Consider the following 24,666-nt stretch of genomic DNA (forward strand, 5'->3'; position numbering starts at 1 on the left):
CTCAGGGCCCCGGCTGGGGGATGCGCAGAGAAACAGCCCAGACCCCGGCCCCATGAGCTCGGGGCCCAGTCTGCTCTGTGGGGGTGGCGGGAGACAAGGAGAATGGCTCATGCATCCTTGTGGTTTTGGGAGAGGGGACTGCACAGGGGCTGTGGGGGACTCCCAGGGCACCCCCATAGGGGAATGTGGGGTCCCTGCAGGAAACCATCAGTTGGGGAAGGGAGCTCTGGGCTCACACCAGGAGCACTTGTCATGGGGATGGTGAGGCATGAAGACCCAGGAAGGTTCAGCATGCCCACTGGGGGAGTGGGGCTCTGTCACCTAGGGGCTCCCGGTGAACCCCCAACCACCTCGGCCCAAAGGCAGAGACCATCAAGAAGCAGGTTTCGAGCCACATCGGCAGGACTTCTCTGCTGTCCAAAACAGTCTGGACAAGCACTGTGCATTCTGGATGACCCTCCTCGGGGAATGCTATAGAGAGGATGTCTGCCCTGGGTGGGGGTGGACGCCACGACCTTCCAACATCCCGTCCAGCCCCGAGATTCCAAGCTCCAGGCTGGAGCCAGGGCAGGAAGGGGGGGCGGGGAGGGATCAGAGTCCAGCAAGGAGGGCTGGGGGTGGGGGCTGCGGAGGAGGCCCATCCCAGGCCGGAGAGCTGGCCTCCACCCTGTCCTTGGATGTCCCCTCACACCCCCAGCCCTAGGAGCCCAACACTCACCCCTTCCAGCACTTCTAGACCAAGGCCATTCTGACTCTGGTCGCGTTCCTTCCCCCACAGAAACAGTCCCGCCACCATGTCGGATGAGGAAGTGTGAGTACCTGTCCCGGCAGCCACACGCCTTGCGCGGGCCCCCTGGACCTGGGCTGTGTGCAGAGGCCAGGGGACCCGCGGTCTCAGGAGACACAGAGTGAAAGCCCAACTCAGCCCTTCTCTCTCTCTCTCTCTCTCCCCACCCCCGGCCCCAACAGTGAACAGGTCGAGGGTAAGTGTCAAATGATTCTCCCTCTCCGTCCACCCTCAGGGACAAGTCACACATGAGACGAGCCCGTAAGGCCGTTGACAGCACGGTTCTCCTTGGGAAGCCCTGGTGGGAAGCCCGAGTTTTGCCACGTTGGCTGCGGTGGGCGCTAGACCGACCCCCTCTGAACATGGGCTCCCCACTCCTGCCCCTGCACTCGGGGTCCCCTCTTCCTCCCAGGACAATCCCAAGATGTGGTCACATCTGAACCCTGCCCCTGTACGCCCAGCAGGCCCTGCAGAGCTGTCCAGGGCAGCGTTCGGGCCAGGGCTTCCGGGGCTGGCGGCCTCGCCACGCTCTCCCAGGGGGACCTGGGCCCCCCGCCCCCTGCCCCGGCAGGATTCCCAGGGTGTCCAGAGCCCAAGCCCCCCAGGCCCCCTCCTCGGTGGGTCGGGGGTGGGGCAGCTAACTCCCAGGGCCGCCCGCTAATACGGTTCCCGTGTTCTATCCCATTGCAGAGCAGTACGAGGAAGAAGGTAATCCTGGCGGCCCCACATGCCCCCCCCACCCTGGCCCAGGCCGCCCCACTCAGCTCGGGACGTGGCCTCACCCCCACTGGGCTTCTTGGACCCCCATCCTCCTCATCATTAATGACCACTTGCTGTCACCTCTAATCTCCCACATCTTCATCCACTAATAGACACACACTCGTCAATCGTTCATTATACCCGTCCTGGTACTACCGTGTGGACAGACCTGACGTGTGCTTTACGACTCACCCTCATTAATATCAAGGGCCGGCTGTGTGGACCCCGCTTGTCTCTCCCTCCCTTGTCTCTGTGTCCCCGTGTCTCTCAGCATCCCCGCCTTGGGGCCATAGTCTCCGGGCTCATCTGGAGACCCCTCCCTCACACGGCCCGGCGTCTGTGGGAGCCTCCCGATCGTGCCCGGGCAGGTGTGGGGCGCAGGGGAGCTGCCGCACCTGGGAACCGCGTGGAGAGGCAGCTCTCAAGCCCGGGTGGGTGCTCCTCCAAAATCCCTGGAACGCGCTCAGGCCCAGGGAAGCGTTCACGCAACTTCACCAGGCAGGGCCCAGCTGTGAGGTGTGCTGGGTGCTGTGTTTTGGAAATATTTTGAAAACACTTGGCTACCCTAACAACGTGAGCAAAACATTTCTTTTTTGTGCTGAAAAGGTGGAAAAACTCACTTCTGAGCAGGCCACGTGGTCCTGGGGAGCTGCCCCTTCCCCAGGGAAGACCATGTGGCGGACATGAAGGGTCCCCTGCCCCCGTTTCCTCCAAGACCCTCAGCGTCCACATCACCTCGGGCATGCGCAGAGACCGCGTCGCCTGCCTGGACCCTCCCAGGCTTTTCTTACCACAGTGGATTTCGTCCCCTGTCCTCACTTCCGTCACCCGCGGAACAGGACTTGGCTAGACCCTCCCGCAAAGACATCCCCGTGTGGGGGCGGGCAGGCAGGCGGTGGGTCCCAAGGCCCATCTGGGGGGCCTAGGCCCCAAGGAGGGAGCAAGAAGCCTGAGCCCTGGGGTCCCAGGGGTGGTCACAGGACAGAGGCAGGGTCTAGGCCCAGGTCTCCAGGGCTCCCCACCTCCAGCCCGGACCGCCAGTTACCCCTTCTCCTGGGGGACTGGTCTCTTTCCCCACCACACCAGGTGTACCCCTAAATGACTGTCCTTGTTTCCTCTCTCCCTCCCGCTGCTCCCACCTCAGAAGAGGCCCAGGAGGAAGGTAAGCAGGGTCCAGGACCCCAGCCCCCCAAGTATCTTCAGCGCTCTGCGCCCCCGCGCCCAGCGTGCCCCCACCCCCTAAGGATGTGCTGTGTGCTCCTGGCCTAACCTCTCCTCTCTCCTCCTGCTGCCTGCACACCTGGCGCTCCTCCACCTGCAGAAGTCCATGAAGAAGGTATGAGGACACAGGACTTCTGATCCCCATGTGGGGCCCAGGGCCTGGCTGGAGCCCACGCAGGGTGGGGGAGAGGGCAGGGAGGCAGCGAGGTGCCAGCCAGCAAAGGACTCCCACATGTGGCCCTAACATCACCCACTAACCATGGCCAATGCTTGACCAGAGTGGGAGGGGGTCCCCGAGGGCCAGGCACTCCCTTGACTCAGGCTGAGCTGCAAATGGGACTCATGAACCCAGCACAGGGAGACTGGGTTGGTGGGGGTACTGCTGGACGGGCCTGGCCTCGCCAGCCCTGAAACTCGGCCTCTGGCCCAGGGTGGGGAACTGAGAGCCTGCGGCTGAATCTGACCCCTTGACTAGGTCAGGGCCCCAGGTCAGATGGCAGGTGAGCACGGGGTGATGGACAAACAGCCCATCAGCCCCCAGCAGGGACGTCCCCTGGCCATGCCCCCGAGACCTGCCCCGTGGGCCCCTCCTCGGGATCCCGGGGGACAATGAGAGGGTTGGGGAGCCTGCGATCTGATCAGTGGGCAGAGCAGCCGGGGCGGGTGCCCATGTCCGTGTGCCCTTGGAGGCCAAGACAAGGGCAGTGGGGGCAAGAAGTGGGGTGCCCTCTGGGCCTGCTCCCCTGGGCTGTGGGCCCTGCCCTGCCGGCTCCTGTGTCCCCGTACTAGGCCGCAGCCAGAGCCTGTCAGCCCCTGCCGGTCCCTCCTGGGGGGTGGAGGACAGGTGGGGACCCCTTCCCCCCACAAGTCCACCCTTGAGCCCCAGTTCCCCGTCAGGTCAGCGAGGCAGGGACAGGATCTGGGGCCGGCGATGCCCACCAACACTCACCGTGTCTCAATGGCTTCCCGCACGCTCCCTGCCCCTTGCCCTCGGCCACTGACCCTCCCGAATGGCGACCGGTGTTTCCATTAACCTCGGATCCTTCCTCCTTTGACCTCTTGTTCCGTGGCCCTCCCTCCCCCATGAAGTCCATGAACCAGGTACGTGCCATGACTTCAGTCCCGTGTGGGTGCCCATGCACACGAGTGACCACGTGTGGCTGTGTGCCCAGGCCACATGCAGGAGCAAGAGGGGCCCCGTGTAACCTACTCACAGTGTGGTTCTGCTCAGACCCCGCCGCCTCTGCCCCCTCCCACCACCCCTGCCCTCAGCCTCTGCCCGGGCTCACGGCTGATTTTCTCTCTCCCCCGCCCCACTGTGCTCTGCCTGCAGAGGAGGTCCAAGAAGGTACGTCCCCGCCCCCGAGCACATCCCTGCACATTCCCTCCCCCCAGCCTCGCTCCCTGCCTGACTCCCACCACCTTCCCATGGGCTGGGGACACGGTGGGAAAGGTTGGGTCTGGGTGCAGGCTTCCTCCTGGCCCCCCGGCGCACACCCCTCAGGGGTGTGGGGATGAGGCCCTTCCGGGGCCACCAGCAGGAAGGTGGGGGCGGCCAGCCCCAACACCGAGTGCAGAGCCCATGGCCCGAGAGGGTGCTGGCCTTGGGAGGAGGGTGCTGAGGTCCACCAGGACCCTCTGGACCGCACAGGGCCGGGTGGAGAAGAGCAGAGGAGGAGAGACAGGGCAGACGCCTCCACCCTGCCCCGGATAGCGCGTCAGAGGGGGAGTCAGGAGGGGTGAGGTTGAAGCGAGGGTGGAGGGCCAAGTGGGGTGAAGCAGAAAGTCAGGCTGAGGCCCGAGGCATTACGGCAGCGACCTGGAACAGCCAGGGGCCTTGCGTGCAAAGGAGCAATCAGTCAGGTCCCGCATCCCACCCACCACCTGGGCTGCAGCCAGGCACGCCCTGGCGTGAGGAGGCCCCTGGGTGGGCCGTGCCTGGGTGGGGGCAGGGGACTCGCAGGTTCGAGTCAGGGAGCTCTTGGCCCCTCCGCTCGGTGGGGCCGCGGGGGCCTCCGGGCTGGGCCTGAACCGCGAGCACAAGCCTGAGAGTATCTTCCCTTCCTGGGCCCCAGAGAGGCCGCCTGCACGATGAAGGGGTGTGCTGGCCCCCGCGTGGGGCGGCGGACACTCGGCCGTGCAGGTAGAGGTGTCCAGGGGGCTGCAGGCCTGTAGGGGCCCACGGTCAGCAGGGCACCCTGAGGCCGAGGCAGACAGGCAGATGGTGGGGGGGTGGGGGTGGCACCAGGCCGCCCCCCCGCTAGCCACCGCTGCAGGAGGGCTGCGGCGTGGCCCCTCCTTCCACGGGCTCCCTCTCCTGCTCTCGGCCTCCCCCCCACACCCCCCTGCACCCGGGAGCCGCTCCAACTAGGCCCCCAGAGAAGGCAAGCACACCTCAGGGGCGCCCCTCTTCCCCACCAAGCCTTCCTTCTACCCCTCTGTCAGGTTCCTGCTCCCAAAGCACCCCCTTTTCTTGCTCCGTTTCCCCATGCTCACAGCCCCCCCCCAAGGTGCAGGGAGAGGGTGACATCAAGCCCACTTGCTAAATGGCCAAAGTGCTGTCAGTGGGCATGTGGCGGGCTCCTGAGCACCCAGGGGAGCCCGAGCCGAGGGGAGCCGAGGGGCCACACCCAGTGCACGTACAGCAGCCCCCCAGCCCCCTTCCCTGGGCTGCCTCAGGCAGAGGACGGAGTGCGGAAGATCCAACACATGTTCTCAGCCAGGCCTCCTTGGGTTCAGATAGGCCAAGGGCCCAGGGCGGAGACCGAGGGCTGAGGACAAGACCTTGCTAGGCTGTGCGGACCCCAGGCTGTGACCCGGCCAGCCAGGACCTCTCTGAGGCCTGAGGGTGGGGGTGGTCAGAGGAAGCACCCCCACGTGAGGGCAGCCAGGATCATGCAAGCAGGTGGGGGCTCATCTCAGGTCTGGAGGCCTGCGTGGACCGCCACACGGCAGGCCCCAGGGGGTGGTGGAGGGAGAGCTGGGGGCCCCATCCAGCCTCAGGAAGAGCAGCCTCTTAAGGTTCTGCAGGGAGGTCAGGAGCGCCTTCACCCTCGGGGGCAATCCAGCCTGGGCCCCACGGCCCTCTGCGGGAGGCTCGACCTGAGGGTCCGGGCTGTGTCTGGACAGACCCTGAGATGGAGAGGACCCCCTAGCTCCGCACCCCTCTCCCTCACCTGCCTTGTTTTTCTTCCCTTTTCCCGGGGTCAGGCCTGGCTGTCCCACAGGGCGTCTGCCACGGGGCTCTGCAGCCCAGGGCTCGCACGCTTCTGCCCCACACAGAAGTGGGCTGGTCAGTGGGGACCGGCCTGCAGACCAAGGGCCTGGACAAGGGGTGCATCCTCCCCTCCCCCTCAGTCCCCATCCCTGCCCCCTCCCGTCAGACCACCTTCCTTCCTCCTTCCTCCTGCCCTGCCTGGCCCCTGAGGACTCTGTGCCTCTGGCTTGCAATCCCTCCTTCGTCCCGCATTCCCCCTTCTGGCCACGTCCTGGTCCACGCGCCCTGAGCTCTCCTCCTGGGAGCCCACAGGGACCTTCTCCTGTTGCTGGCAGGACGGGAGCATGGCTGGTAGGCTCAGCTGGAGAGGGAGAAGCAGGTGGGCGTGCAGGCGGGAGCCCCCAGCCCCTAGGCGGGGGCGCCCCCAGGGGCCTGTGGGCAGGAGGGGACCACCCCACTCACCGGGCTTCTCTTCCCTCTCCCCATGCCGGCGCCGTGGTGGCCAGAGGAGAAGCCAAGACCCAGGTGAGTGTGGGGCCTGGGCAGGGCTGGACGCTGGCGGGGCTGGGGGACAAGGACCAAGGTCACCTGGGAAACTGGGGTCCCACAGAAGACAACGCATTTGGGCTCTGTGGGGGATGCACCCCCAAACCCCTGAGAGAAAGTGGCTGCATCTTTGCTCCTTGATTTGGTATTTAAAGCTCTAGGCGTCTGACGAAAGGCCCTGATGAAAATGGGATTATTTGGGGCGGCTGGTACCTTCCCCCACAGGTAGGGAGCAGAGTTCACCAGGGCGCTTCTTCCCAGCAAGGAGCAGAGATGAACTCTGGGGGCCCAGCGGGGTGTGGCTGTGCCCTACTGTCCAGTGTAGGCAAGGAGGACTCCCTGCAGGAGGAGGTGGGGGGCCCACGAAGAATGGGGGGTGGGGCTGGGGGAGACGGGACAGAGAGGGGTGCTCCCTGGTCCCCCGTGGCTGCCGGCCCGCCATGGGGTCCCCCCCAGGCCCTAGCCGAGAGGCGGCCCTGAGAGGTGGGTGGAGGGAGGGTCTCGCCCCTGTGGCCCCTTCAGAACAGAACCACCAGTGGACCCGCCATCTTTCACAGCCCTGGGGCCTCTGGGGCACCGTCGTCCTCATCTGGAGGGTCTTTCCTGCGTTTTACCCACTTGTGAGCATTTCAGAGATTTTGTTTTTTAACCCGACGATTCTGACTTTTCTGTGTTCAACGAGTACTTGTAAGCGCACAGTGCGTGACTCCCCACCCCAGTCCCGTTGAGTGTCCCTCCTGTGCCCGGTGCTGTCCGGCCGGACCTGCACCAGCGCACCCGGGCTGTGCTCCCGCGTGGGACGCCCTCGGGGGTCCGCGGGCACTGCGGCGCGTCAGGGGTCCGGCCAGCACGCTCCCATCCCCTGCACTTTTATTTCTCAGCAATTTTAAATAACACTGCTGGGTCCCAGATATTTTCTAGTTTTAAAAAAATGTTTGTGTTTTCATTATGAAAATAAAACACCTCATTAAAGAAAATTTGGAAAATACGTAAAAGTCCAATGAAGAAGAAAAAAACCGTCTATAACTCTCCCAGCCCGCCAGCCAGACTGCGGGAAGGCGCAGGGAAGAATAAAAGCCCCACTTCTTCCTACTCTTTCCGTGCGTAGGGCTCGGAAAAAAAGATTTAAACTCTGAGCTGTTTTTCAAACATCGTACTGTCTATACAACCTTCAATTCTGCTTTTTTAAAATTTAGCACTATTCATAAGTATTTTTCCGTGTTTTTACATAGTCTTCTTAAATATTTTGAATGGCCACATAATATTCCATCAATTGGACAAACCATAATTTTTCTAACCGTTCCTCTTCTGCAGGACATTAAGGCCTTCCCCAATATTTTACTATCATAAATAATGCTGAGTGGAAAGCATTTTCTGTCTTTCGGGTTATTTCCCTAGGCCACATTCCCAGAACTGGAATTACTGGGTCAAAGAGTATGAACGTTCTTCAGGCTTTTGACGTCTGCTGCCAAATTGCTTTCCACGGGGGCCGTTCCAGTGCAGGCTCCGCCGTGGACGTGAGCGGGTCTGTGCCCCGCGCTGCCGCCGCGCCCAGGGACACTGATGGATGAGGGGGGCCTCTCAGGGCCGCTCTGGCCCGCACGCCTCGGATGGCTCCAGGAGCACCTTCCCGCGTGCTTGCTAACTGGCCGCCTTTCTTCCCGAGACTTGGCAGCGCGCGCCTCCTGCCCATTTATCTAACGGCAGAGACGTCTCCACGTGCTCTCAGCCATCGGTTTGCACAAGGATATAAGTCTTCTCTGTGCTTGCTGAAAATATTTTTCTAGTCTGGGCTGGGTTTTTTTTTCCCCTTTCAATTTTTGCTTTTTTCTTTCTTTTTTTTTTTTCACATACATAAGTTTTTCATTTGCGTGGAGTCGTCTGGCTATCTTTCCCCTAGTGGGACCTTCTGGTGCTTCTGAGCTTAGGAAAGCCTCTCCCGTTCCAGCACTTGGGTCCATATTCAGTTCCACGTTCTTCTGTGGCTTGTTTTGAAAAACCTTGTTGTTGTTTTAACTCTTTGCTCCATCTGGAATGCATGGGGGCCGGGCCCACGGCTGATGGCGGGTTATGGCCAGCCGGATCCGGGGGTCTCATTTCTTCCCCAAACCGTTTTCTGCTCAGGCCCCTTCCTTTGGGTCCCCAGAAAGAAAGATTCAGGAGGGGTCAGAGACCTGCAAAGGGTCAAGACAGCTGTTCCTGGCCACAGAGGCCAACACCCCTCGGGGGCCTGCGGTGACCAGCCTGCCTCTGGCCTGGCCTAGCTGCATTTCTTCGTTTGAGAACAAAAGGGAGAGTGCCCTTCCTGGACAGATGGGGCTGAAATGGCCTTTCGATGTCCAGATGTTGGCAAAACAGAGGGACATGAAGAGACTGAAACCTTCTCAAAGGGGTTCGGCCACCCTGGGGACAGTGGGTTATACATCTGACTAGAATAAAGGTCAGGCAGTGTGTCCTCAGCTGGGTGCCCAGGTGGGATTGCAGGAGGGCCAGCACCCTGGTAGGGTCTCCACCTGCCCCTGCTCACGAGCCTCTCTCTTCTTCAGACTCACTGCTCCTAAGATCCCGGAAGGGGAGAAAGTAGACTTTGATGTAAGTTTATGGGACCCGGATCAACACGGCCTCCACCCTCCAACCCCTAGCCTTCAGGCTCCAGACCTGTGAAGGTCATCTGCTCTCAAGCAGCCAGAACTAGCACTTCCTGGTTGCAGGCAATTCTGCCTTAATTTATTTCTGGACCAGAGGAAACTCCCTCAGTGTGCGACATCTGTCTTCCCTTCTCTCCCACCCATGTATCCATCATCCATCCATCTACCCACCCACCCATCCATCCATCCATCTATCCATGTATCCATCCATCATCCATCCACCCATTATCCATGTGTCCATCCATCCATTATTCACACCCATCCATTCACCCATCCATCCATCCATCTACTTAACAAAGTACCTCACTCACCAGTTCCCTCTCTGTCTGGCCCATGCAGAACATCTCTGGGGATGACAACAGAGCCAAGCCAGAGCCAGTCCATCCCAGGGTTGCTGATGACCTCAGGGCTGTGCAGGGCCTAGACTCACCCATGGGGAGGGCACCATTCCTACACTGGAGCTAAGGGATCGGGCAGCCTCTGGCCCCCAGGAGGGCAGCAGCCGTGGGGACATGGCGAGGGCGAAAGGTCCCTGGCCACCCTCAGAGTTTGCAGTGGCCAGAGGAGGCAGGGTGTCCCTGCTGGAACACAGGAAGGGACTGCCTGCTGCACGGTGGGCCAGGCAAGATGAGGTTCAAGAGAAGGGGCCTCCTGCACCCACAGGACATCCAGAAGAAGCGCCAGAACAAGGACCTCATGGAGCTCCAGGCGCTCATTGACAGCCACTTTGAAGCACGGAAGAAGGAGGAAGAGGAGCTGATTGCCCTCAAGGAGAGGATAGTGAGTTGGGGCAGTTGCGGGTGGGGGTGGAGGTACCAGGCGCTCTGGTGCGGGGACGCTGGGGTTGGCAAGGCTGGGCTGAGCTGCTCCTCCGGCCGCAGGAGAAGCGCCGTGCGGAGAGAGCTGAGCAGCAGAGAATCCGTACCGAGAAGGAGAAGGAGCGCCAGAACAGACTGGCGGTGAGGCCCATGTCCCCTCTCCCACCCCGGACCCCAAGCCAGTGACCAGAGCAGATTCCCTGTCCTCCTCCTGAGCATCCCCCTGACACCGGTCAGGGACAGGAGACCCTGGCTAAGTTCCCCATGTCCTGCAGACCCTGCAGAAAGTGCTAAGCCCAGGGTGGGTCCTGGAAGCCTGCCCGGGGGACGGGGGCTGCCCCGGCCCAGCACTGAGGGCCTTGGGGACGGGGTCTCCACAGGAAGAGAAAGCCCGGAGGGAGGAGGAGGATGCCAAGAGGAGAGCTGAGGATGACTTGAAGAAGAAGAAGGCCCTGTCCTCCATGGGCGCCAACTACAGCAGCTACCTGGCCAAGGTGAGCACGGGCCCTCGGAGCCATGACCTCCGACTGCACCCCCGGCCACAGCCACTGAGCCGTGCGGTGCTCCCCTCCTGAGGCCAGGGCCCTCGCTCGTGCCCCACAGGCCGACCAGAAGAGAGGCAAGAAGCAGACCGCCCGGGAGATGAAGAAGAAGGTGCTAGCAGAGAGACGCAAGCCGCTCAACATCGACCACCTTGGCGAGGACAAGCTGAGGTAGGCAGGTGTCGCGGCCCAGGGGCAGCAGCTCTCGGAGGTTCCCGGGAGGCCGCTGGGCTGGCTCTCCATGGTGGCCGGAGGGGGACCGCAGGTGGCCTGGACCCTGCCTCCCAGGCTTACCCAGCCAAGCTGCACCTTTGCCACCTTCCCAGGGACAAGGCCAAGGAGCTCTGGGACACCCTCTACCAACTGGAGACCGACAAGTTCGAGTTTGGGGAGAAGCTGAAGCGCCAGAAATATGATGTGAGTGCAGACACCTTGCAGCTCGGCCGCCCACCGGGAGCCGCCGCTTCCCCAAGTCCCCACAGCCACGGCCCTGAGAAGCCCATGTTGGCTGTCCCCATGGACCCTGCCAGAGACTGTGGCTGGGGGCACCCTCTGAGCCCGCCTCCATGCCCCCAAGCAATCGGCCCTGCTCTGAGGGCCGCAAGGGAGAGCAGAGGGCTGAGCAGCCTCGGGGTCCAGTTCCCGAATTGCCTGGGGCTTGTGGAAAGCCCACCCTGGGTAGCAGTAGGTTTCTCGGGCACCGGGGTGGCCTCCCTCACAGCCTTCTCTGCAAAGCCAGGTCCCAGCCGTGCCCGCCAGAGACATTTGCTTCCTCAGAGCCCCTGGGGGTCCTGGGCTCGGTCCCCGAGCTGTCCCTTCCTCGGTCAGAGCAGGCAGAAGGGTGTCACGCATCCCCACTCGGCAGCTGGGAAAGGGGTCTGGGACTGGGTCATGTGGGGGGTGGCTGCCTAGAGTTGCCTGGGAGGGGCTCACAACTCAGAACAGCAGTCTTATGCAGATACTGTCCCCTCGGAGGCCCTTCGGGCCCTGGGGAGAGGGTGCCATCCTGGTAACCAGCCTGCTCTGTGCAGACTCAGACACCTCCCGCTTCCCCATCAGAGGCACGGCCCCCACCCCTCAGTGTCCTCCAGGGTCCCTGGTGGAAGACAGTTCACACCCGAGGGGCATCTCCCGTGGCCGTCCCTACAGGCCACCAAGACAAAGGGTGTCCAGTGACTCCTGGCTCCTTCTCAAGAGCCATGCCCTAGGGCAATTCGCCTGGTCCTTCGGTGCCTGTTTGCTCACCTCTACCAGGAAGAGGACCATCCAACCGGCCCTGGGGCTGCCTCCCCCCCCCCAGAGCACACGCATCCCTGCAGCTCCTCAGTGTCCAGGCTCAGGGACAGCGCTGCCCTCTCCCGATGGTCCCCTGGGATTGGAGGGCTGGCTTGCAGAAGTGGGTCCATGGGGTTGAATCAGGGACCCACTGCTTCCTGACACACGTGTGCACGACCCATGGTGGATCCCCGGGGGGCTGTAAGGGCCACGAGGGCCCAGGCCTGGGCTAGCCCAGCACACAGCAAGGCCCCGAAGCCTCAGCCACCCGCCCAGCCTGTTAACCATCTTGGTCTTTCTAGATCATGAATATGCGGGCCAGAGTGGAGATACTGGCCAAGTTGTAAGTAGGCAGAGTCCACCCTGGACCAGGCTCGTGGTGTGCAATGCACGGTGAGCCTCTCGCATGGCAAACCCGGCTCGTTGCGGATGGCGGCGGCGGGCACGGCCTCCGGTCCCCACCCCTCCCCAACACCTGCAGCCCGTGGCTGCTGAGGCTGACCTGCTGTCCTTGCTGGCAGGTGGGGGAAGGGCCTTGCCTTCCCCTGAGCCTCTCTGCCCGGGCCGTCAGGAGGAGGGAGCCAGGGGACCGCAGGGCTGGTCGCTCAGCAGCCACCAGACTCGGGGGCTCTGCCAACCTCGCCTCCCTCCCCACGCCCCCGCCCCGCATCCCGCCGCAGGCTGCAGGTGAGTGGCCAGCTCCAGAGCTGCTGTGTGTCTTGGCCCGGGTCTCCAGCGCGGGCCACCAAAAGTAAGTCAGAGGCAAGAACCTCAAGGGCCGAGGGCTGGTGTCTTCCACCCAGAGGAGCCAGGACGCAGTAAGGGCGCGGCGGCCCAGGCGAGGCGGCGAGACTCCACCGAAGAAAGGCACGCCGGCCACAACCGGTCTGGCCCTGCCTGGACCTGCCAGGTAAGTCACTGTGTTGTTCGCAGATCACCAACCTCAGGAGCCGCATCGATCAGGCCCAGAAGCAGTGAGTAGCCCTCCTGCCCCGGGCTCTGTGGGGGGCACGTGGCCCCACGAGGCCGGCCGCCACTGCCCGACCCCGGGCCCAGCGATTTCGGCCAGTCCCAGTGGCAGCCAGCCCTCGGCAGAGCAGTAACAAGACTAACCAGTGGCCACTGGAGTCCGCATGTCTGGGCCCTGCACCCCTGGACCTGCAGCCTCCTCTTGCCCCCTCCTCACCTCAGAGCCTGGGAGGAGGCCAACTGCGGGGACATGGGCGGTCCCGGGCCAGCTCCCCGGCAGCCTGGCAGAGCCAGACGGGGCTCATGGACACCCCCACACTGAGCCGCCTCAGCAGTGAGCTGGCATGGGCTGTCAGAAGCCTGGGCTTTGTCCCTGCAGCCCCGGGGGAGCCTCTGGTTCCTCGGAGCGTGAACCCTCTGTCCGTAAGGTCACCCCGGGGCCTGCGGGACCCATGAGCACAGCGGCTGGGAAAGGTTCCACCTGCCCCGAGGTGTCCCTCCCAGCCCGGTCGCTGAGCCCGTCCCCACCCCACACCGTGCAGGGTCCCCAGGACTGCTCAGATGGGGGTTTCCCTCCTCCACTGGCCCCTGCCCCCTTACTGCTCCCAGGGCTAAGATCCTCCACCCTGGGGAACTAGTGAAGGTGACCCCGTCCTCCCTGGGCTCTGTTGTGTGCGGCTGATGCGGGCCTTGTGAGAGCCCTTCCATGCGTGTGCACGCGTGTGCATGTGTGTGTGCATGCGTGTAAGGGTACTCAGGCTGACCCCTGCAGGACACGGACCACGGGCACGGCCACCGGGGCCAGGGCTTCTCCCAAAGCCAGCCTTGGGAACTGCAAGGCCTTCTCCAGCCAGAAGTCGTCCCAAAGGGCCGGCTTCTGGGGCCCACACACCGTTCCCCACCCATGGCATCCTGACCCAGCACCCAACTCCCTCCTGGCTCCCTGGTGTGCAGAGGGCGTCAGACAGACAGGGCAGGCTCCTAAGGATGGCCACCCTGCAGGGTGCTGACCTCCCCCCACTCCATGGTCCAGCTCTAACAGGGGACTGAAGGCCGGACGGAGGCCTCCCAGGCCCCAAGTCTACCAGGCCCGGTCCGCTGGCCAAGAGTCAGGGACCAAGGTAGCTGACTGTCCGGAGCCTCTCCTGCCCCAGGAGGCTGTGACCTGGGAGGCTCTTTCCAGGCCACAGTCACTGGGACGATGATAGCCATCTGCAGAGACAGCTTCCCTGGCAGGCCTGGGGTCTACCCGAGGTGGGGCCCCTGGACCCAAGCTCCTGGCAGGGGTTAGGGGGTGTCCTGTGCTCGCTGGTCCCTCCCCTAACCACACTAACTGTCCCAGCACAAGGCGCCCAGGCCCAGCCGGGCCAGGTACAGGTGAGTCGCCGGTGCTTGGAATGTGTGCCCGGAGCTTTGAGGTCAGACTGGGCGTTTCGCTCTGATAGCGGCCTGGGTGGGCAGAGCTGTCAGGGCTGGGGGTCTGCCGGGGGCCGAGGAGGGGCTGGGCCGAGGGCCCAAACACCCAGCCGCTGAAGATCAACTTGCTTCCATTTGCAGTAGCAAGAAGGCCGGGGCCCCGGCCAAGGGCAAAGTCGGCGGGCGCTGGAAGTGAAGCAGCCAGAGGAGTTCCCAGAGGCAGAGACCCTCGGCCTGTGCAGCCTGCGCGGCAGCATCTGGCCCCCAGGCCTGGGGGCGCGGGGCCCACCCCCGAGCACCCCCCACGTCTCTGTCCTGGCTGCCCCCATCTCCCGGGGTCTGTGAATAAAGCTGGCAGACTCCCCTCCACCAAGTGTGTGCTGGCTCTTGGATGGGGGGCGCTGGGGGGCGCGGACTGGAGGAGGGGACTGAGTGGGTGGGCTAGGGAGGACAGAAGCGCAGGTCGGGGGTCTGAGGGACACTGGGGACTCCCTTCAGAGGTCAGGGCATGTAGCCGGGCCTGCCAGTGGCTTCCACATCTGTCCCCCCCACCCTGCAAGCTCCTATGACCCTCAGTTCTCCACCTCAGCAGGGGTCTTTGCCCCCCGTGAGCAGTCCCCCACCGCCTGAGTCTGCTCTGAAGCCAATTTGGGGTAGAAGAGCTTTGCCTTTGGAGGGGTCTGGGGGGAGGGGAGCGGGAACACAGTGGGACACCTTACAGGCGTCCCCCGGAAATGTGGGGGCAGAAGCAGGGTCCGGAACAAGGGGGCGCACATAGCCGGAGGGGCCTCTCGCCCCCAGAGGAAAGGAGCAGGAAAGCACGTGTCAAGAGAGCAGACTCAGCAAACACAGACCGTTCTTTCTATATTATAAGAGAACACAGTGCACAACTGTGTAATAAATTTGAAAATCCTGACCAAACAGAATTATGGAAAATATAAATCACAAAAATTGGATGAAGACGTAGAGCCTTGCACAGCGGAGTATTCATGGAGGAAGCTGAATTTCAGAGTCCGGAGCTGCCCCTCCGGGAAGGCTCTGCAGAGTGGAGGGAAAGAGCGAGAGTGCCCTGCGGTCTGCCATGGGGTGGCGGGACCCCAACAACAAGGGTGAACCCCCAGAGAGCACATGCACATGCGTGCCTGCCCCAAAACACATATCCATGCCCCACGTGAACACACATCCCGCGCGGGGCCACATGCCCAACAGACACTCACCAACTCACCAGCACACACATGCCCCCCACATTCGTGCACCCCCAGCTCCACATGCCACACCCGTATGCAGGTGCACTAACGGCCACTGACCTTTACTGCAGTAATGTAAAGGGGACACCTTAACAGAACAGCGGGTGGGAGCCATGGAGCCCCCATCCCCCCTCCCCGCACCCTGGGGAGCTGGTCAGCACAGGGGCAGGAGGGCCAGCCCCCCACCTGCCCCCCGGAGTGGTGCAGATGCAGAGAGGCGTGAGCTCCCGAGTCACCCGCCAACCACAGGGAACACGAACAAGTCTGGGGTCTCAGTGGGAGGTTTTAAAGCACATCTCAGTTGCTACCGGGCCAGGAGGACCAGAGTGATGGGGGCGGATATGAACCAGACAGTCAGGAGGGAGAGACGGGCCTTGGTGGAAGGCCGTTCCGGCAAACGGGGAGCACGTGTGACACCTTCTAGGAGTTGCCTCAGCCATAGACCAGCACCCAGCACGTGGAGCCCGAGGCCAGCCCTCTGCAGCCAAGTCCCACCGGGGGCAGGTAACTCATTAGCATATGTTTAGAAATGTGAACACGCCTGGGGGAGGCTGGGCTCTGCTGAGCGGCTGCAGGATGCTGGGGCTTGAAGGGGGCCCGATGGAAAGCCCCGGGGAGGGACCCCCAAATGCTAATGTTAAGCATCTAATTCAAGAAAATGGAAAATAAGCCAGAAACCGAAACCCAGAGAAAGAGAAGCATGGGAATAATGAGGAAAGAGAAGATAATGGGAATTCCCAGTGAATGCACAAGCTCAAGGGTCAAACATCGTTTTTGCAAAAGGGCTGGTGACATGGCCCCGCATCAGCCTCATGGGCAAGCGGGAGGGAGAAGGCCCAGATGAGGAGGATTAGGGTGAGGAGCCGAACGAGAGGACAGCTGTAGCCGAAGCAGAGCTACTGGGACAAGCGCATCAGAAACCGCTTCGTGACGGTATTCTTGAAAACTGTGTAAAATGGCCAATCTCCACGGGAAATGGGACTTACTGCGTTGACTCAAGGTGAAGAGCAAAACGTGAATAGACTGATGTTGTTTTAAAAAGGTTGAGCCACCAAGAGTACGAAGAATTGTTTTAAACAACATCCTCCTCTCTAATGCGGTGGTTCTTGAGTCATTAACAGAGCAGAGGCTTGGGGGGAACTCAGTGGAAACAGAACACAGGTTGTGAAGAAAATTCTCAGCCAATTAAGAATAGAAGACAGTTTCTTCAACCCAAGGAAGGCGACTTCCAAACACCTACAGCAAGCGCCACCCTCCTCAGGGAAAGGCTGCAAGAGTTAGGCAGGAAGGTGCCCTCCTCGGCTTCCTCCTCCCCGGCCAGGTGCCTGGGCCAGAGCTTTGGGTCAAGAAAAAGAAACTTCCCAAAAAACAAAAGAGAAGACAGGAGGGGTGCCTGGGTAGCCCAGTAGGTTAGGCATCTGACTCTTGATTTCGGCTCAGGTCATGATCTCAGGGTCGTGGGATCAGGCCCCATGTCGGGCTCCACGCTCAGCGCTGAGTCTGCTTGAGATTCTCTCTCTCCCTCTGCCCCTCCGCCTCCCTCTCATGTCCTCTCTCTCTCTCTGTCAAATAAATAAATGAAATCTTAAAAAAAAAAAAAAAGAGGATAGGAGGGCAAGGAAAAAAGTATTTTGTCTTACCTACTTGTGCCTTAAAAAATTGCCACTATTCCCAACCAAATAATTATCTACAAAAAAAAGAAAATCTGCAATTCTGAATTATTAGAATTAAGAGTTCCGTGTGGGTACACGAGAGCATAAGACAGAAAGATCGAGAGTTAGGGGACAGTGCTTAAAAATATCATTTACAACAGAAATGTTAAAACATAACGATAATAAGGATAAATCTAGCAAAACATGTGCAAGACAACCAGAGAGATAATAAAATCACTTTATTGAAAATATCTAAAAAGCACCAATACCTGGAGATTGTTATATGTTCCCTAAGAGAAAGCAGTAATAGCTTAAAAGTGTTCATTCTCCCTAAGTAATCTATGAATTCAGGGCAACTTAACCATGTTCCCACAAGGACGTATGTAAATTCATGCTGATTCTAACATGCGTGGGGAAGGAAAGGGGGCTGTGGACAGCCCAGACCATGTGAGGGGAGGTGCCGGCTCCCAGAAAGACACGGACATGGACACGGACACGGAAGACAGGCCCACGTGCAGGGCCACGGGCACACCTGCTCTGTCAGGGGGGTATCGCGGAGGCAGATGGACCAACACTGAGAATAAATAAAACAGGGTACCACCTCCTCACACCAGCCACCAAAAATCAGCCCCCCCACCCCCACCCCCTGTTTGAAGAACTATATCTGAGAAGGAAAACATTACAACTTTTAGGAAGCAGCTATAGGAGAGCATCGGAAAGCTGTTGGAAAAGGGGAATTTCTTAAACCAGGTGTAAAACCTCCCAACCATAAAACAAGAGTTTGATAAATTCCACAGGCATAAAGAAAGTTTTAAGAACATGAATCTCTCCGGGTTAGAAAACAGGGTCCAAGTGAGCGAGCTCTAAAGGCCTCGGTGGCTTCACGCAGGGGCTCTGGACTCAGGCAGCGCCGTGGAGCCGGCAGGAAGGGGCCCCGGGGAACAAGGCACGAGGTCGCACAGGGAGAGGGGTGTGGGCGGGCAGGGCGGCCTCAGCTGCCTGGGGGGACGCGGGGCTCTGTCAGCTGCCACCTCATCCCTGCACTGGGCCACTACTAAATCTCAGTTTGGTGGCGTGGGCTCTGGACAAGGGACTGCATCTGGGGCCTGCCGTCTCTTCCCACATCTGCGCAAAAGATGCCGTGAGCCCAGTGGACCACAGGCCATGTGTTAGGAGCGGGTATTTGTGGCACATCCCTGATGCAGGTCCGTGTTGGGTGTATATAAGGAACTTCAGGGCACCATGAGGAGAAAGACAAGCCGCTGAAGAGAAAAATGAGCAAAGGGGGTACAGAGTTCACAGAGAAGAGCCCGGGATGGTCAGTGAATGTACCGGAGGTGGGAAGCAGGAGACCACCTCACGCCGCCACGAAATGCCAGTCCACGCACACAAGGGGGGCAAAGGACAGATGTTGATTAGGGGAAGGGGGGCTCGTGTTTCCAGGAGCACACCAGCTGCTGCAAGCAGGTGACAAAGGACAGGCTGGGAAAAGCTCCGCTTTGCAGCCACAAGAGGGACAGCTGAGGGAGGCGAGGGTCAGGACTGGCTGGGGCAACGACTGCACGGTGCGGACGGCGCACCCAGTCCAGTCCCTGGGCAGTGGACGCAGCACCCTGCCCATTACTTGTCAAGTGCAAAGTACCTTGAAAACGGGGAAGCAAGCAGGTGGCAGCACCCTAGCCAAGTGGTAACCCCCGGCAAGGGGTCGCACTGAGGACACGCCACCCGAGCCATGTTCTAGCCCGAAAGTTCAATCTGATTCGAATCGTGAAGAAACCGCCCAACAAATCCAGCTGTGGGACCCCCTTCTAGACAACTGGCCCAGACTCTTCAAAACTGTCCCTGACCTAAAAGTCCCCCGCCCCCCAGAAAGAAAATTAAAAAAGAAGGAAGGGTATCGACAATTAAATACAAAGCATCAGCCTTGGTCGCATACCACATCCAAAGCCCACAGTGACGCCAGAGGACATCTTGCGACCCTTGCGTCGGCGGTGTGGTGGCGGAAACATGGCTGTGGAGGAGGAGGTCCTTGCTCTGAGACTTGTCTGCGAGCCTCCCTCAGGGCTCAGGGAGGGAGGGAGGTGGGGAGCAGGTTCGGCAGAACGGGTCTGAACGCAGCCAGCACGGCACGGCGCTAGGGAGGGGGTGCGTGGAGGCGACTCGCCACACCTGGTCAGCTCGAGGAGGTTGTCAGTCCCTCTCTGGGCACCGGTCGCTGTGGGCAGTTACAGAAAGTTCGAGCCCCCATCCAGAGCACGGTAGCTAGGTAAAGCATGGTATAGTCACAGATGGACTGCACAAGGTTAAAAGAAAGGACCTACAGCTAAATGCAACCACTCGCAACGTTTTGAGAATACAACACGAGCAAGTTGCACAAGGAAAAAATTGCTTACATAACATTTTTTAAAGTATGAAAACAAATTATCCATGCCTCGATGTGAGGAACACACGTTGCAGATGAAGAGTCCCTTCCAGGCAGGAGAAGGGGATTTTACTGTGAAGGGGCGACCCAGAGCATTGAGACAGGGTTCATCATGTTTTATTTCTTAAGCCAAGTGGTGGGTGGGTAGATGCAGGTTCTTCCTATTTTTATTTATACCTTCTGGTGTATCTTAAATAGTTCATAATTGTTAAACATCGGGGGGAGGGCACTTGCCAAAAATCAATCCTTATTTCTGAGAACAAAACAAAGGCTCAAGAAACTATAGAAAACTATAAATAAGCACTTCCTTTATCTACGCTTGGTGGTGGAACACGAAGGCATTTCAGTCCAAGACAGGAACCAAATGAGGATGCCTGCTTTTACCATTACTCTTCAGCTCTGGGCTGGAAACTGAAGACAATGACAAAGATGTTAAACGGAAATAAGATGTATAACTTCTGGAAAGGAGGAAACCAAACTACCACATTCCTAGGAGCCCCGAGAGAGTCAACGGAAGAGCTTTCAGAATAAATGAGAGAACTCGGGAAAGTAGCCAGATGCAAAATACATATTTTAAATAGACATTTTTTATTATTTTGTAGCAACGACCAGCAAGAAGATAAAGTGGAATAAAAATATTATTCTCAAACAAAACAAAACAAAACGAAAAAGAGCGTAAAATACTTAGCAATAACCCTCTTAGGAATGTCCAAGGTCTGTAGGAAGAGAAGGACAAAGTTTAATGAGAAACATAAAAATGAACTTTGAAAAAAAAAGAAAATGAGAGAGAGAGAAAAACACAATTTGTTCTTGAGTAAGAAGTTTATAAAAATCAGTTCTTCCCAAATTAATGTATAGGTTTGCCAGATTTTCAACCAAAATTCGAATAGGATGTACTTGGGAGAGAAGGGTGAGCCAGGGGTGGGGAGGTGGTTGGCAAGATGAATCTCAAATTCATAGAGGAGGAAAAATAGGCAGGAATAGCTAAGAAACATTTGAAAATTAAGAGCAGATTTCTAAAGTGAAGGTATTGTAGCTGATATGTGCTGAGTGCTCCCTGCAGACCCATGGTCTGACAAAGCTTCTTTTGCTTTGCCTCATGCAATGTTCACAGTAGACCAAAGAGGCAAATATTCTCATCATATGCATTTTCCAAAAGAGCAAACTGAAGCTCAGAACAGGCTACACCAGGTCCCAAGGTCACACAGCCACTCACTAAGTGGTGGACTCAACCGTAGACCGTGAATTACAACTCCACACCCTCTGCTCTTGACGGTTGCAAAATTTCTTCCAATTCTATAGTATTTATCAGCATGATACCACATATATGTAAGCATCTGAAGCATCTCAATCAATGAAAAAGGGGTGGTAAGATATTTAATAAAAGAGGTTGAGAAAATCAGATGTGAGTGTTAAGAAGAAAAGGCAATGAGATTTTCACTCCATGCCAAATACCAAAATATATGCCAGGAGAATTAGAGAGTTCAGTATGAAAAAAAATTATTAAAACTAAAACTAGTGAGAAATGTAGGTGCATGTTGGTCTGCTTTCATGCTGGGGAAATTTTTCTAAGCTCACAAACAATGGAAGCATCAGGGAAGTAAAGGAAAAGCTCAGTAAATTTCATTACTTGGAAATTTTAAGTTTCTATATATCAAAAAATGTTTGTCAAAAGGCAGACATCCACTTCTAGCCAAGATGGAATAACAGGGGCCAGATTTATCCTCCTGCCTGAAACAACCCAAAAAGAAAAAAAAAAGGACAAAAATACATAAAACAATGTTTTTCAAGACTGTGGACATTAGGGGCGCCTGGGTGGCTCAGTCATTAAGTGTCTGCCTTCGGCTCATGTCATGATCCCAGGGTCCTGGGATCGAGCCCTGCACTGGGCTCCCTGCTCGGCGGGAAGCCTGTTTCTCCCTCTCCCACTCCCCCTGCTTGTGTTCCCTCTCTCTCTGTCTCTCTCTCTGTCAAATAAATAAATAAAATCTTAAAAAAAAAAAAAAAAGACTGTGGACATTAGGCAGTAAATACCAGTGGTCCCAGGGAGATGGGAAACAGTCAGGTTGGGTCCTACAATTGCCCAGCTTGCTTTCTTGAGAGAGTTTCCAGGCCTCGATGTAGGATGGAGGACCTGTGGAGTGTCCAGGGAGAGAACCCTTGGAGACATGCTGAGGGGCTCCTCCAGCATTCAGCAGAAACTGTCCAAGACTGAGAAGAGAGCCACTGGAAAGGACTGCAGAGACCAATGCCTGCTGCTCACACAGCGGTGGGAAGAGGGTCTGTGCCCAGCAAACAGACTGGAAAAGTGAATATTCGTGAGGCATCGGGTACTCAGAAATGTCTTGTCTCATAGCAGGAGTAATTAACCCTGGATAAATAATGGAGCACTTGCTCCAGACCTGCCTTACAAATCGGAAAAAGACCAGAAAGGATCAAACTGCGTCCAGGTAACTTAACTGCACCTCAGAACAAAGCTCTAGAATATTTGTAGAAATATAAAAATATCCCACTCCCACCAAGGAAAAATTCATAACGTCTGGCATCTGATCAAAAATGATCGAACAGGCAAAGAAATAGGAGAACGTGACCCATAAGGAGGAGAAAATCAACCAAAACCAACTGTGGGAGTGCCTGGGTAGCTCAGTCATTAAGTGTCTGCCTTCTGCTCAGGTCATGATCCCGGGGTCCTGGGATCGAGCCCTGAGTTGGGCTCCCTGCATTGGGCTCCCTGCTTGGTGGGAAGCCTGCTTCTCCTTCTCCCACTCCCCTTGCTTGTGTTCCCTCTCTCTCTGTCTCTCTCTCTCTGTCAAATAAATAAATAAAATCTTAAAAAAAAAAACTGTGATAAGTTAACACTGTAAACTAAAACCCTTAAAGCAACTACTAAAATAAAACAAATAGTCACAGCTAAAAAGCCAACAGAGGAGATAAAAGGGAATAAATAAGACTTGATGAATTCAAAAGAAGGCAGAAGAAGAGGAAAGGAGTAGAAAGAATGGGTGAGACAAATAGAAAGCAAGTAACAAGATGATTAACTCACACCCAACCACACCGATAAGTACATTAAGTATAAATGGTCTACACAACCCAATTAAGAGGCAGAGATGGTCAGATTGGATTTAAAAGCAAGACCTCACTGTGTGCTGCCTATAAGAAACTCATTTTATTTTATTTTATTTTAATTCAGTTAATTAACATATAATGTATTATTAGTTTCAGAGGTAGAGTTCAGTGATTCATCAGTTGCATATCATACCCATTGCTCATCACATCACGTGCCCTCCTTAATGTCCATCACCCAGTTACCCCAGCCCTCCACCTCCCTTTCCCCTCCAGCAACCCTCAGTTTGAAGAAACTCGTTTTAACAAACAAACACACCAATTGGTTACAGGGAATGACAGAGTTATATGAAGCAACAACCAATAGAATTGAAAGGAGACGGACAAATCCTTGGTCCTGGTCAAAGATTTCAACACCCTCTCTTGACAATTAATCAGACAAGCAGGCACAAAATCAGCAAGGACATAGGAGACTTGAACAATACTGCCAACCGACTTGACTTGCTTGACATTTATAGAACACTCCTCTCAAATACACATCATTTACCAGTGCAGACCATGTTCTGGGCCGTAAAAAAATAACTTAATTAGTTGAGAAGGATTCAAGTCACATAAATTATATTATTTGACCATAGTGGAATTAAGCTAGAAATTAATAACAGAAAGATCCTTGGAAATTTCTCAAATGTTTGGAATCTAAATAACACACTACTAAATAATTCATGAGTCAAAGAAAAATAAAAAAGGCAATTAGGAAGTGTTGTCAACTGAACGAAAATGAAAATGCAACATAAGGGAACTCATGGAATGCCATTAAAGCAGTCCTGAGGGCGATATTTATACTACCACATGACTATCGTAGAAAATAAGAAAGGTCTCGAGTCAATGACCTCAGCTCCCACCTCAAGGAAAATCGGAAAGTAAATGCAAATGAAACCCAAAGTAAGCACCAGAAAGGAAATAACAGGGATCAAACGAAAGTCAATGAAATAGAACACAGAAAAATAATAGAAAAAAATTTAAAAGATCAAATCAAAACTTGTTTTTTGAGAACATCCATAAAAATTGACAAAACTGTAATCAATTTAGTCAGGAAAGAGAGAGAGAACAGGAATTACCAAAATCAGAAACGAGGAAGGTGACATCACTACAGATTGAACAGATGTCAGAGATAAAAGAATAATAAGGAACTATTGTGAGCAACTTCATGCCTATCAATCTGACAGGTTAGATGAAATGGACACATTTCTTGAAATCAAATCTGACTCAAGAAGTAGACAACCCAAGAAACCTTGCATTGATTAAAGAACTGGAATGCAGTTAAAGCCTTTCCCACAAAGAAAGGTCCAGGCCCAGATGGCTTCACTATTGGATTCTACCAAATATTTAAGGAAGGAATAATAGCAATTACATACCAGTTCTTTGAAAAAAAAAAAAAAGTTGAAGAGGAGGGAATACTATCCAACTCATTCAATGAGGCCAGCATTCTCCTGATACCAAAACCAAAGACAATACAAGAAAACTATAAACCGCTATCCCTCACAAACATGGATGCAAAAATAAAATTTTAGCAGGTGGAATTCAACAATGTATAAAATGGATTACATATCAAGTGTGGTTTATCCCAGGAATGTAGGGTTTGTATAACATTCAAAAGTCAATCAGAGTAATTCACCATTTTAACAAACTAAAAAAGAAAAACCATAGGACCATCTCAATAGTTGCAGAGGAAACATGTGACAAAATTCAACACCCATTCCTGATTTAAAAAAAAAAGAAAGAAAGAAAAGTTCTCAGCAAACCGGGAGTAGAGGGAACTCCCTAAACCTAATACCCGCCATCTAATGGTGAAAGACAAAAATTTTCTCACTAAAGACAGGGACAAGACAAGGATGTCTGTTCACCACTTCCATTTCACATTATACTGGAGGTTCTTACTGGGGCAATTAGGCAAGAAAAATTCACACAAACTGTAGAGGGAAAAGGAAAACTGCTTTATTCACAGACAAATGGATCATCTAATCCAATGGAATCTATAGGAAAAGCTACAAGAACTAACAAGTAAGTTTACCAAGGTTTTGGGA

The 24,666-nt window shown here is 56.4% G+C and overlaps 1 protein-coding gene across 19 annotated transcripts; it reads left to right on the forward strand.

Annotated features, from left to right (window-relative positions):
* The first annotated feature begins 794 nt into the window (after window positions 1-794).
* On the forward strand, window positions 795-14,394 carry TNNT3 (troponin T3, fast skeletal type). 19 transcript variants are annotated; one of them, XM_044919422.1, is made up of 17 exons: window positions 795-811; window positions 970-983; window positions 1,478-1,495; window positions 2,691-2,717; window positions 2,871-2,882; window positions 3,857-3,868; window positions 4,101-4,119; window positions 4,434-4,453; window positions 6,491-6,509; window positions 9,077-9,122; window positions 9,842-9,958; window positions 10,060-10,137; window positions 10,377-10,490; window positions 10,600-10,709; window positions 10,865-10,955; window positions 12,747-12,787; window positions 14,340-14,394. In XM_044919422.1, exons 1-17 carry the CDS (start codon window positions 795-797, stop codon window positions 14,392-14,394), a joined length of 810 nt encoding a protein of 269 aa, XP_044775357.1. The 19 variants fall into 19 exon arrangements, with proteins under 19 accessions (XP_044775357.1, XP_044775361.1, XP_044775359.1 ...); XM_044919426.1 differs by lacking the exon at window positions 4,434-4,453 and having other exon boundaries at window positions 4,101-4,115; XM_044919424.1 differs by lacking the exon at window positions 2,871-2,882 and having other exon boundaries at window positions 2,691-2,708.
* Window positions 14,395-24,666: the final 10,272 nt, after the last annotated feature.

The sequence above is a fragment of the Neomonachus schauinslandi genome, chromosome 11 (genome assembly GCF_002201575.2).
Source record: "Neomonachus schauinslandi chromosome 11, ASM220157v2, whole genome shotgun sequence".
Taxonomy (NCBI): Eukaryota; Metazoa; Chordata; class Mammalia; order Carnivora; family Phocidae; genus Neomonachus; species Neomonachus schauinslandi.